Source organism: Parasteatoda tepidariorum, chromosome 1 (assembly GCF_043381705.1).
Source record: "Parasteatoda tepidariorum isolate YZ-2023 chromosome 1, CAS_Ptep_4.0, whole genome shotgun sequence".
Classification (NCBI taxonomy): domain Eukaryota; kingdom Metazoa; phylum Arthropoda; class Arachnida; order Araneae; family Theridiidae; genus Parasteatoda; species Parasteatoda tepidariorum.
In genome coordinates, this window is record NC_092204.1 from 23,131,095 (window position 1) to 23,144,717 (window position 13,623).

Sequence of the window (13,623 nt, forward strand, 5' to 3'; positions counted from 1 at the left end):
GATCAACAGAAATTACAACTTTAAATAAGATTTCAAATCTATTGCGACCCTCTTAACTTTTTAATTATTTTATATTTCAATATCTAATTCGCATATGCTTAACTTCATCAGAACACAAAAAAAGAAAAAAAAATGGAACCATACTGATTTTTGCTTCTGTTGTATTGCAAAACGAAAATTAAAGTAATTTTTTTTAAAAAAAATTAATAATTCTCAAAAATGTCTTTTCCACTTTATCAAGAGCAAATCTTTCTTTCTCTTAAAGGCTTTCAGATATGTATGGAATATTTCATGGAAGTATATAATATTTCTTTCAGTAGGATAACTACTCTATTTAAACATCAACCATGGTTTGACAAAATGTGTGTTCAATATTTTCTTGATTGGTCTTTCAGAGGCTGGATTTAAATCCCGAAGGAAAGAAACCATTCCGACGAGATAAAATGCGTATTACATAGCCTATCAAATTGATCATACTTACTGATACCATTCTCTTTAGATGTGATAGACGCATGGTACTCAACTCTTAGGGACACCAATCGAAAATCGGCGGTAAATTTCTCCAGACATTCTTCTTCTAGCATCTTTGCAAAATATTGACCAAATTCGTATTAATATGAGCTAATGGAAACTTTTGATCTGATCCTGTTGATAATATCAACTTTACCCAGTTGTTTAACTTTACACAGGGCTCTAGAATAGAATTCAGAACTGTCCCTGTATAGGCTACGAGACGAGTCGTAAATACGCGTTATTTTCTTTCATGCGAGTTATTTAGTAATTTATGCATCGCAGTTTTGATATAAGATTAAAATGAATTACAAAAACCATGAACGCACGATTGCATGAGGATATATGGAAACACGTTTAGTAAAATAAAATTTTCAAGGGTTTATCTGTTATTGCAAAAAAGAATGATAACGATTTACTAGAATGTGCAGCTTAAAGTTAAGAGAACATAGTCTTTTTTCCAAATATATTTATTTGATACACATAAAAAAGAAAAGAACATATTATTATATGTTTATATATATATATCACATCCTAACTTAAAGATAAACTTTGGCAGGGGATAATGTGAGCAAATTTTTATAAACATTCATATAACTGTTTCTCGCAATGGTAATGTACAAAGTGATGTCAATGATATATCTTCTTCATTAAGAGGTGACAGGCTTTGTCATCGAATTGGCTTGTGACCACTACCTGCTTTATAGCGCCATCTGTCAGAACTGTTTGAGTCTACGTTTCCACAGTTTTCTTGAGTGTCAGCTATCTGCTGATTGTTCTCTGAACCTATTTTGAAATTGAAAAAAATATTATGTTTTATCTTTTTTTTAAGCACTATATATATATATATATATATAAGGGAAATATCTAGGACATGCAAAAAATGGAAACGTGGCGTAAAGAACCAATAGTTTTCTTCCCTTTATTTTTTTCCAGACACGTTCAAAAAGTTATGTCGAAAAGCAGTGCAAGAGGGATGTCTAGTACTAAAACTGCACTAAGCATCCTTCTTTCGCTAGTTAAAATTTACTTCATTTCAGGCGTTGATAACAGAAAGGAATATTGGCTATGCTTATTTCAGACGGTGAGTTTTAAATTATCATGACTGGCTTAAAACAGCCCAAACCTGGTTCTAAAATCCTCTCGCAATAGAATTTTTTTCTATTAAAGTAAATGCAAGAAATAACATTGCGAGACTTTAAACTCGTGATTTTCATATAAAACTTTTGAATAAGTACATTTCATGTAAATATATCTCTTCAAATGTAAATAGTCCTATGGGTGAGTCAGACATTAAACTCCAGCACCGTATTTTAAGATTCGCTCGCAAACTTTTCTGACTTTAATTGCGGCCAGACAGACTGATACCAGGAACTGATTTTTGGTTTGATTACTTAAGAGAATTAAGTTCAACTTTTCATTTTTCTTGCTGATTCATCATGTAAACCAATTACTTCAGGCATTTCCCCTCATGAGGCAATATCAAATTTTCTACAGGGGATAAGCACCCAGGTGCAGATACCCCGAAAAACAATGCAGTTCCAGTTCCAAGTTCACTTACATCTTCCTAGCATTGACTCTTTTGTAGAGGTTACTGAAATGTCAAGGACCTTTTTTTTTAAAACATTGATATTAAAATATTCTATAATAGAATATTTTCTGTGATTTAAAATTAATAAACTTATGACTCAATATTTTTTTTTTCTTTTGTGACGTTATGTATCTGATAACAGCTTTTACGAAAAAGGGAAAGGGGTAAAGACTTAAAACACGTTTTTGCATTTATTTAAAAATCTGAACAGAATTACAAAAATTGATTTATATTTTGTTAGCGAAGTTCTTTATCAATGTGCCGTAAATAGTTTGAAATAAAAGACAAGTTTGAAAAAAATTCCGAGCTACGGGTTGTTACTAAAATGTGAGACCATTTTTAAGATCAATAAATAATAAGGGATTGCTTTATTCAGCTGAGAGAAAAACAATACTTTTTTCAAGAAATTCAAGGCAACAGATGGCGCTGCTAACTTAAGAAATCAAATAATAAAACAAAATTCTTGCTGTAAGTAAGATCCTCTACGACTAAAATATTGGTAAGCTTGCTTGCTAATCTTGCACACAAATTGTACCAGAAGGTTTACACAAATGATGAATATTTTTGAAACCATTGTTTTACAGTTTTGTTTATTTTTTCATTTGGCGGCAACATCTGTTGAAATGGATTGCAAGTAATTTCAAATTTTAGCTGGATGGTAAAAAAATTATTTCCTGAGAACAACATAGAAAATTATGCAATTCTATCCTCTTCCGTTTTCGTTTCATTTATTTTATTAAGCTTCTATCTTCTGTCGTTTTTTAGACGATTTAAGCATTTTCAACATTTTAATAAAATAAACTTTTTATTCCTTTGATTTCAAAAACGAATATAATATTTTGTTTTTCATCAGCACATTTCTTATATCTTTTTAGTTAAATTTTTTTATGTTGAATTTAAAAATTAACCTAACTTTAATTTAATTTAATTTAACCCTTTCGCTACCACCGGGACATACATGTCCGTAGGCAGTTTCAAATAACCCTATGGGCTAAATATGCTTTGTATTATTATGAATGCATGTCCCACTGGTATTCCTTGATATCACTGACAATTCAGTAATTTTTTTCCCTTTTTTGGAATTTTATCGATATTTGCATTGTAACTGATATATTAATTTACTTATTTCATTTTTTTATCAGAAAAAAAAATTGGTAGTGAAAGGGTTAAAAGATTTAGTTTTCATTGAATATAGTTAAGAGGATACCATTAAAAGAGTTACTTTATTATTTGGACTTACTTCCTCAATATTTGAACTTACTCGAATTCACATTCCCATTTTTACAATATTTGAATTTAACTATTCAAATTTTGTCGTGGAGGTTGTTAATTGAAAAATGTAATATTATAAAGACAAATTAGGGGTATTTTTCATTCACTCGATATTTAGATTACTTATCATGTTTCGAGACAGGTTGACTTACTAATTGCGTAACTAGTTATGTTACTAATTGAATTAATCCACTAAAGTTAATAGCAGAACAATCTGTCATTTTCTACGTTAACGAGCCAAAAATAATCAGACTATATTCGCAGCAAATGTTTTCTGGAAACTTATTTAACTTCGGTTGAGAAACATAGTTTAGTCAAGCAATAACTTCTACTAGAGGTGAGTTAATGATTAGTTTTGGTTTTACTGGAATACAGCTACACTATAAAAAATAGTTCCATAAAATTGAGCAAAAATGCGTCCAAATAACTTTAAAACAAACAATACTCGAATTTGAAAACTCCGTGTATTCAAAATTGAAAAATCATATAGTCATTTTTGTGCAAATAGCAAAGTCACAGAAATGACATAAGGCAAGAAATGTTCGCCAGAAACCAGCAAGATTCGAACCAAGGACCATAATTATACTATAAACACCATAATAATTGAACTATAAGCATCATGAGTGTACAAACTAGTCTAAGGAGAGTAAGAAAGCTTTATGTGTTCCACTGCTTTAAAAAAAATTTAAAGTTCAACGAAATGTGCAAAAATTATCGATCTCTTGTTAAGGCTATTAGGAACAACCTTTTACTAAAATTTTGCAACCTTGGTATCATTGGAATTAGAAATAAGTACGTAAAAATGAGTAATTGAGGTTGCAACTATATAAAGCTTTCTAATTCTCCACGAAGTGAGTTGCACAACTATCATGGCTAGAGCATCCTACTACGAACTAGAGGTACTCGGTTCGAATCCTGTCAGCAGCCATCTAACCCAAATTTCTCCCGGCACATCACTTTTAAGATTAGACATATTGCTTAAAACTGGGTACATGCTATTTCAATTTTGAATACATGATGTTTTGTTGAAATTAGACTATTATTGATGTCGGAGCTATTATGTGACATTTTTGCATAATTTTGAGAAACCCTGTTTTACACTGTAGATGACACAAAAATGATTTAATCAATTCATTAATTTATTGGTAAATACATACGTGATACATTAAATCTGATATTTTACTTCCGTGTATTTTTTTTTATATTTGTTAATAAATAAAAATCTGTAGAAAATTCGAAATTACATTAACTGAAGTAGCTACATTTAAAAAAAATTATAAATACGAATTTTCGGATTTAAAATTTATATATATCATTGTGGTGCCTAATAAGAAATTAATCAAACTGAATAGTTGAAGTAACCCAAATTCTGTTATATTTATCCCTTCAAAAATATATAAAATAAATAAATAAAATAAATAAATGTATAAGAAATGTTTTAAGATTAATGAAAGTATAACAAGACTATTGTAAACATTTAAAATTTTAATGATACCAAGCATTTAGGAGCCTATAGGGTTATACTTATATTATTTTACCTGATTTATATGCATTAGATGTATATATTGGACGTGTTGGACACCTCTTTATCGTAGCGAAAAGTCCATCCCCAGTTCCCTAAAAAAAGTTATATTACAGATAATTTATTAAAGTAATTAAAAAACAACTATCAGGAATAATAATATTAAAAAATCACTATTTTAAGACCTAATTACTTTAAACTGAAAATAAAAGAGACAATTTGATGTACCAAAAATTTTAACACTTAAAAATTATCATTTGTTTCATTTCATTTAATAAACTAATTTGAAAAGTAGAAAAAAACTATTCCCGAAAAAATTTAATTCGAAATAATATTAACTATGATAGTAAAGCTTTCAAATCAAATTCTTTATGCGTTTTTTCTTAATAAAAATTAATGCAGGCTTTTTAGAAATTATACGAAATGTTTTACCTGAATGCAAAAATCTCATGATATGCACATAAAAAGAATCAAACAATAATTAATAATCTGCTAATGTCTAATTTAGGGAAAACTTGCAGGTAACATGACTGAAAGTCATTTTTTTACATGTCACTTACTCTACTTTCGAAATTTTTTGATTGTAATTCCATATTTATTTTAACTAGGCCTAACAAGTTTTTGCTTTTTACTTACTTGCTTGGGTGGTAGCAAATCATTGCAGTAAGGTTCTGCATAATCCCCTTTATTGACTGAAAGCAAAACTTCGAATTAGAAAAATACAAGAAAACATTGAATTTTCTTACTTTGAATTGAAAAACACACAAATATTTACAATAATTCAAACATAAATATTTGTTTAATGCACTCAATTAATGTCTAAAACAAGGATCTGCCAGAATATTTCTAAAGAACACAAACTGACTTCAATCTATTTTTTTCATGTGTTTTTTTGAAATTTGAGTAGGAAATTCCTTTTACTCTACTTTTTTCTTAGTCGTAATTTCACAATCGTCAATTTTATTTTTTTAATGTCATATAACGTGTTTAACATTGAATTGAAATAATTCCATCTTCCTTTTACAACATAACCTCTTTTAAACTCATTGCTTATATATATATATAGCACAAAAAAACAAAACGGAAGTAAGGTAATAGTAGAAAATGCAAGTAAGGTAATAGTTTTGCAGCTTATGCGCAGTTAATAAAACTTATTAATTATTTTCGTTTTTCTGTTTGTTTTTATTGTGCTATGTTATAGTGATCATATTTAAAGCAGCTTTAGCGCCTGATATTTTCTACTATTACCTTACTTCCGTTTTCTTTTTGTTTCCGTTTTTGTTCGGTTTTGTTTTTTTGTGCTATGTTATAGTGATCATATTTAAAGCAGCTTTAGCGCTTAATATTATCTACTATTAGCTTACTTTCGTTTTCTTTTTGTTTCCGNTAATTTATATTGCGAATATTCACTAAGGAAATGAATGTTTTAGTTGTGATTAATTTTTACCTGCACTTTGTGTAACACACACACACACACTCTCTCTCTCTCTATATATATATATAAATAAACTAAAAAGTCTACTAAAAAGGTTACACTGCTCTTTTACAGCCTTCTTTAAGAACTATTATCTGTCGGTGACTGATGTGCCCTTCCTTATTTCACTTTCAAGGTTTTGTGGCTGCCGATAGAAAAAAAAATTACATCGTTAAATTGTGATCAAAATAAAATTTCGGAATTTTTTTCTGCTCAATTTTCTCACAACTTTCAATGAGAAAATGAATTTCTAGTTCTTTAACGTTCGATTGCTTCCAGAAAGATTCCAAACTTTATTTTTGTAGATCATTGGTTTCATCCTTAAATTTAAGTGTTTCTCTGGTCTGGTCAGCAAGCCTGTTGACCAGAGAAGCAATCAAATAGTGCTTCCAAACTTAGCTCATTGTCAATATTAATAACCTTAATTATATATAAAAAAATAATTACTGGAAAACGCGCTAAGATTTTTATAATACATGATTCTATTTTTGAGTCATGGAGCAACTGAAAATGTCTGAGCATTAGCAAATGTATTTAAGCCAGTTTCACTTTAACAAAAAATAAAACGTTTTAATTTATTTTTGTGTAAATGACGAATATCATATTTTTCTAAAAACGAAAATTACAGTTTTCTTCAAGGTTACTGATAAACACTTAACAATTAACGTTTAAAGAATAAAAATTTGCCTAGTTATTAGTAATAATTGAACAATCCTATAGCTTTATAAAAAAATGATTTTCATTAAAAGTACAAACCTACCTGCGGGGCAAGAATAATGCGATGGTTTTGACGATTTGGTGGGTGCCTCTTTCCCAAGATCAGTCATCATTAGCGAATCACTGCAGGGTTTTCTCATTTCGTAATCTGTAAGAACAAAGCATTAGTGTTAATGCTATAAACATTGAAAATGCTAACCTTATATCTTCGCTTAAAAAGTTAAATTAGAAATTCGCAATTTTTAGAAACAATTATAAAATAGAGAGTATTCAATGCCTCAATTTAACTTCAAAATATCAAGGCATAAATTTTGTTTTTTTCTTATAGGGTTTCGTACCTGACTGCAAAACCAGTGGCTGCGGGTTTGAATCCCTCTCAGGGTGCGGATGTTTCCCTTTGTGTGTAGTCCGCTGTAGTGTGTGATGTGTGGATGTGGTCAACACTATGAATATACATCTGTGGCAGTGCAGCGTGAGTAATGTTGCTCACCTCCGTTACTTTGGTCACATGATGCTCACAAGGCAACGCAAAATGAGCAAGACTTCCGGCACCTTCCTTGGCAAGAACGATAAGTTCAGTGCATGCCGTTCAAAAAATCTTAGAGGGTATCCAAAAAAAGACTCCACTTTTTTTTCCTTCATTTTTTTTAACTTTAAAGTGTAATAGCATATCATTTTATCTGACAGCTTTCATTATATTGGAAGCTATTTTTCGTGCAAAAGATGGTTGAATTGCTTTTCACCATTGATGTTGGTCTTTGAAGACAAAATTAACCTATTTAAATTTAAAATTTTCGGTTCCTCCAGTTATGATACCTTTTCTATACAGAGTACAAATGCCTCAAAATCAACTTCTGTGTATTTTAGGACCTCGTGTGAAAGAAAAGGATGCGTCAAGATAATTTTTCTTAACCTGAAATTCCTTCTTATTAATATGCAAATTATTTTAAACAGAGAAACAAAATACAGATTCCGGTAGACCCGAAATATCCTTTTTCATGTGATCGAAATCATTATGTAAAAAAAACATTTAATGACATTTGCAATAATAAAATTTTAAAAAAAAGTGAGAATTTAGTTGCGAACACTTAACTTTTACTAAAACAGTTAAATAAATCAAATTCTTTAGGGAATTCAATTTCCTTGCTTCATGCAAAAATTAAGTTTCAAAAATCGTTGTTAAATTTTTCAAAACTTTTTATCGATAAATTATAAAACTAAATAAATATATAATAATTTAATCATTAACCAAAATGAGGTATCATGACAACATATGATATAAAACGTCAAGCATATTCGAGCTTACACTAGTGTTTTTTAAACTGTCTAATTTTGGAATTTACAGAAATAATTTCTATTTAACAATACAATAATTTCCAAGGTAATATAATTTCAATAGAAGCAATTGTAATTTGAAAAAGTGACCAAGTTTCTATTTCTTATTAATAATTGGAGGCTGAAAATGTGTATGAATGATGTCCGTTTCTCACTTCTCTGTATTTATACCAGATGTAAATAAAAAAATGTCTTCTGTTTCATCATTTTTCGCATAATTTTGCCCTATAAAAAAAGGAGAAAATGTATTCCACTCAAACTTCTTTGTCGCAATGGAATAATAAATTTTAACTCTTTATTTTATAACCATCGATTAACAGCTGACAAAATTTTGGGTTTACGACTGTTAGTGAGCAACTCCTTGTAATTTTGAACCCATTCCATGTAATTGAGAACTTCTGGATCAAGTATTGGGACAAATTTTCCTTCTGGGAGGACTTTTGGATAGAACCAACCTGCATCTGCGTTACATTTAGAACAAAACCATGAAGGCCTTCTACGGTCAGTCTGATGGCAATGGGACTCTAATCCATGATACGTCCGCCACTGAGGATATTTTAAAAAAGCACTGTAGTCGGTGCGAGCTGAGTGTGGGATTCGTATAGATCAGCCATCTCCGGGATTCGAAACGGGTTGACTTTATTGTAAGGCGAACGTTCTATCCCCTTAGTCATCGCAGCTCAAAATTCATTATAAACATAAATTTGTTGTAACTTCAATATTGGGATTTTGGCGGTGACTTTGAAACTTGGCATGATAACGGACGTCTCATAATAAGTCGCAATCGTATTATTGAGGTTTTACTGTCATTAATCAAACTAAACGTATAAAAAATATTTAAAATAAAATGTTTTAAATTATGCGCTCTAGTGTAAAATGACAATTAGGAAATATATACTAGAGAAATTAGTATTAGCACGCCCTGGAAACTAAATGTGATTAGTATTTGTCCTGGTAATACTTTGTTTCATAGCGATTTGGGTGATATTGTATTCCCATAGGTCTCATTGACAAAACGACGTTCCATTAGTGTCTCGTTAATCTGTATTGCTTTTGACGTTGATAAATGCTCGAATCAAAGATCGATGTTGGAAGACTGTGTACTGATTCGAACAGATGAGATCTATTCGTAGATCTCTCACCATCTCATACTGAATTTTAACAGATCACTTGAATTTTAAGTCCCTGAATCTTTAGTTTGAATGCAAATGATTTTTTTTTTCAAATAATTTTCTTATTCCCATTCACTTGGAGACAAAATGTGTGGTAAAAACTACCAGAATATGGTAAAATGTACCGTGTTTCTGGCTCTACGGGAATTTGAAAATGCTTGGCAATTTTTAATGAAGCACTTTCTAAATGATTTTGGTAAAATTGGAAAAAATGTTATTTTATAATGTGTGATAAAATTTAGTAAATGTGGTAAAATTATGTGATTTTTTTTTCATGATACTTTAAAGCACGGTATAAAATCAATTATACATTTAGATTTACTTTTCAGTTTCATACCTTATATTAAATGAGTGATAATAGGAACGATAATAAGTTCATATCTATCTATCGATAATTCATATCTATCTATCTATCTATCTATTTANATATATATATATATTGTATATATATTGTATATATATATTTTACGGTAAAAAGTAACTGTATTTTTTTGCCGTAATTTGTATCGGAAGTTATTTCAGCGTACTCTGGAGCTTGTTTATTGGGACAGATCAATAATAGTAAACTGGCTGATATTCTCATAATCTCTTACGCTCATAACTAAAAAAAAAAACATTTAAATGAGACTTATTGAAATTTTGCCAAATTCCAGAGAATTGTATCAGAAATATTCAGGTATTAAAATGTTATTCATGGGGTAATTAGTTTTTTAGTTGTTTTCAAATTTTAAATATTTTAAGCGCTACATAATTTAGTTTTGTGAAAAAACTCGTAAACTCGTAATTTCGTTAAAAAAAAGGGGGGGGGTAAATGTTTTGCAGCTACGTACTCATGTTTTTTTTTGAGTGAGAAAAATCTCACTTTGTTTAAATTAAATATGTTGAAATACTCTTCTTATTTTTTTAACATAACTAGGTTACCTCACACATACTAAAGGATAAACGATCTTACCTGGACTTATGGGTTACCTACCAAAATACCTTATGGGTTACTCTGGCTCCTCTCTCTATATATGCTACAATTAGGCTAACACATGGTTATTAAATACGGACTTAAATGGGATCAAGTTATGAAAAGTAAAAAATACAAAATACTTTACGTAAGTTTTTTATTTTTTGGAATTACAGAGCAACAAAAAACGAGAGGAACCGAAAGGCTCCTTCGATCTCTCTAATGTTAAGAAATTTTTCCTTTTTATACATCAAATAATCAATTAAATTTACTTCTTTTAATTGACTAATACGTTTAATTAGCTCTACCAATAAATGAGAGTAAGTTATATAATAGTACCTCTTCTATCTTGAGAGTGCTTTCGAATGCAGACAGCAACAATGAAAACCACCATGATGAGCACAAGAGACGACACAACAACAGGAATGACCAGTGCTACGTTTTTGTAAAAAGGAATATCAGTTTCACGTTTGCCAAATACTGGTATAGAGTTTGAATCTGAAACAGTTCCATAATTATCGAGCTTCTACCACCATACAATATAAATATTTTTTTTCTATACAATTGTTGATTTATAGAACACATTTTAATTAATAGCTTCGATGTTTAAAATTTAATAACGAACTTTTATCTGTCAATAAAGTTTAGCAAATACGCTAAATAGGTGTTACAAGTTGATGTTTAAGCAAGAAAAGTAATTTTTTTTCAAAACCTGAAGGAAAATGACACTAAAGTTCTAAAAGCCAGTTTAATTGCTAAGTGAAATTTGTAGTCATCTCTCCAAATTGCCGTTCACCTTCTATGAAATGTTTTATGCAATCAATTAGGTTTTGTGGTTTTTAATATCACTTTTGTTTGCATGATTTTGAGGTTTCGACTGCAGCTTCTTCCTAAATCATTCATTTGTGGGCTCCAATGGCGTTGATTTAATTTTTTAACAAAAAATAAATAAAAGAAAAAATAAATTAAAAACAAAAACATGTGGAAGCTTTTACGTTTGCAGGCCCATCTGGATGAGATATCATTTTATTTCATAACCGTCATTGAACAGCAGACCCAAATTTTGGTTTTATGGATACTAATGGTCAACTCCATGGCCTTATAATATTTACCCCCAATCTAGAAGACAAGGAAGCTCTTAAATCAAGTATTAGGAGGATTTCACCATCGTGGAGGACTTTTTGATAGAACTTACCCCACATTTTCGTTACATGGTGTGGAAAACAACAAAACCCTCAGACAGTTAAACAGACGGCAAGGGAACTTTAACCTACGATCCGTCTACCCCTGAGTATAGGTTACGTCAGCAATGAGGTGGGTGCGAACCGGGTGCAGAATTCGTATCAACCAACCAATCACTTGAATTCGAACATGGTTCCCCTCATTGGAAAACGATCGCCCTATATCTGGATGAGATAGAGTATTTAAAAACCAGTTTGATTGACAAATGAATTTCGAAGTATTTTCCCTAAATCGAATATTATTTTCAAAGAATTATGTTCTGCAGTTAGATGAATTATGGCATTTTTAATATCTAATTTTTTTTTGTATGACTTGTCACGCTTTGATAACGGTTTCTTTGTTAAACTTTCATATGATGTGCAGCTTTTTTAGCCAAAAACTTTAAAAAAAAGCTTAATAGACAATGACTTCAAAAATATCTGCATAAGCGAAAGAAAAAAATTTAAAGATTCACGTTTACAGCATTTAAAACTTAAGAATGTGCAGATTATCCTAACACTTGAATAAGGTAAGGAAAATCAAAGGTTTTTTTCCCTTTAAAGCATGCAACCAATGAGTACTCTACACTATTGCAATTTAAAATAGATACAACACTTTCAATGTATTCCTGTTCCATTATACATTTGAAAGTGCATCATCTTAGAAGTAAATATGAAAAGATATGTGAGGGTTGTACGATTTGCATTTATCGACTAAAAAGGTAATAAAACTTTGAATGTTCTGAAGATTACTACTTTACATCCATAGCAAATAAAATAAAGTCTCCTTAAAAGCATTTACCCCAAGAAAAAATAATAATAGTATTTTTCAGATATTACAGCATTTTAAATTCTTTCCACAAATAAATACACTTTCTAAAACGTTTGAATAAATGTGTATGGTAAATATTAAATTCTTCAGGACGCTACAGAGACGCGTTTGAGTTTGTTTTCATTTCAGTCAGCATTTGTATGCTTTTTCCTGTTTCTGTTTATTACCAACAAATCGGAAATGTGATTTTTATTAGCGCATAAAAATAAATTATGTTTTAAAATTCTGATAAAAAAAATATGTAAGATAGAAAAAATGCGAAATTCCACTTTTCCGTTTTCTTTTCTTTTTTTTCAAGATAAGGAATATTAAATATTATTTAGTAAAAAGTATTAACTATCGATTAACGTTAGTGAATTTCAGCTGTAATTAAAATAATTTAAAATTAATGAAGCAAATAAAAATCAATTACAGTTTAATTTAAATATCCCAAATGTTCTTTTCTTCTAAATCATAATGATTTTTGTATTCTTTAAAGCTAATCTTATAATAAACTAAAAAAACGACTCTTATCCAGAATGATAATTATTATTACTTTTGTAATATGAAGTTTGATGAGTTCGTAAATTCGACAATAACGACAATTATTCAGAGTATGATGCAATGAGACACTGATATATAAACACTTTTGTGTAAGAAAATACAGTTACCGCTGCAGTTATACAGATTAAGTTGTAAATGCCAATTGATGATTTTTTTTTCGACGACATTTTTTATTGTTGTAAAAAAGTAAGGATGCAATTGACAATGATAAATTAAGTTTTTTATTTTGTCGATATAAAATTTATTTCATTAGCGCATAGCTGCAAAATATGGTTTTAATATGTGGTAGTGCATGTTATTACATTATGCGTATATTTGTTTATGAGATTCTATACTTTATCTCTAATAAAACACTGAACTTTGATTTGCACTGAAAATCCAAGTATAATTCAAATGTAATGCTAATATTATGTATTATTTTATTATTATATTATGAAAAACATAATTATTTTGTTTGTGTAGAATAATTCCCAATAATAAACC

The 13,623-nt window shown here is 29.6% G+C and overlaps 1 protein-coding gene across 1 annotated transcript in view; it reads right to left on the reverse strand.

Moving 5' to 3' along the window:
* Positions 1-964: 964 nt before the first annotated feature.
* Positions 965-13,623, reverse strand: part of LOC107440526 (cell adhesion molecule Dscam1) — a 191,873-nt gene continuing 179,214 nt past the window's right edge. The window contains exons 21-25 of the mRNA XM_043047307.2: positions 10,885-11,043; positions 7,130-7,234; positions 5,532-5,587; positions 4,912-4,990; positions 965-1,296 (exon numbers count right to left, since the gene is read on the reverse strand). Of these exons, the coding sequence (XP_042903241.1) occupies positions 1,181-1,296; positions 4,912-4,990; positions 5,532-5,587; positions 7,130-7,234; positions 10,885-11,043 (515 nt within the window). The 3' untranslated portion in view covers positions 965-1,180. The remainder of the gene's footprint in view (positions 1,297-4,911; positions 4,991-5,531; positions 5,588-7,129; positions 7,235-10,884; positions 11,044-13,623) is intronic.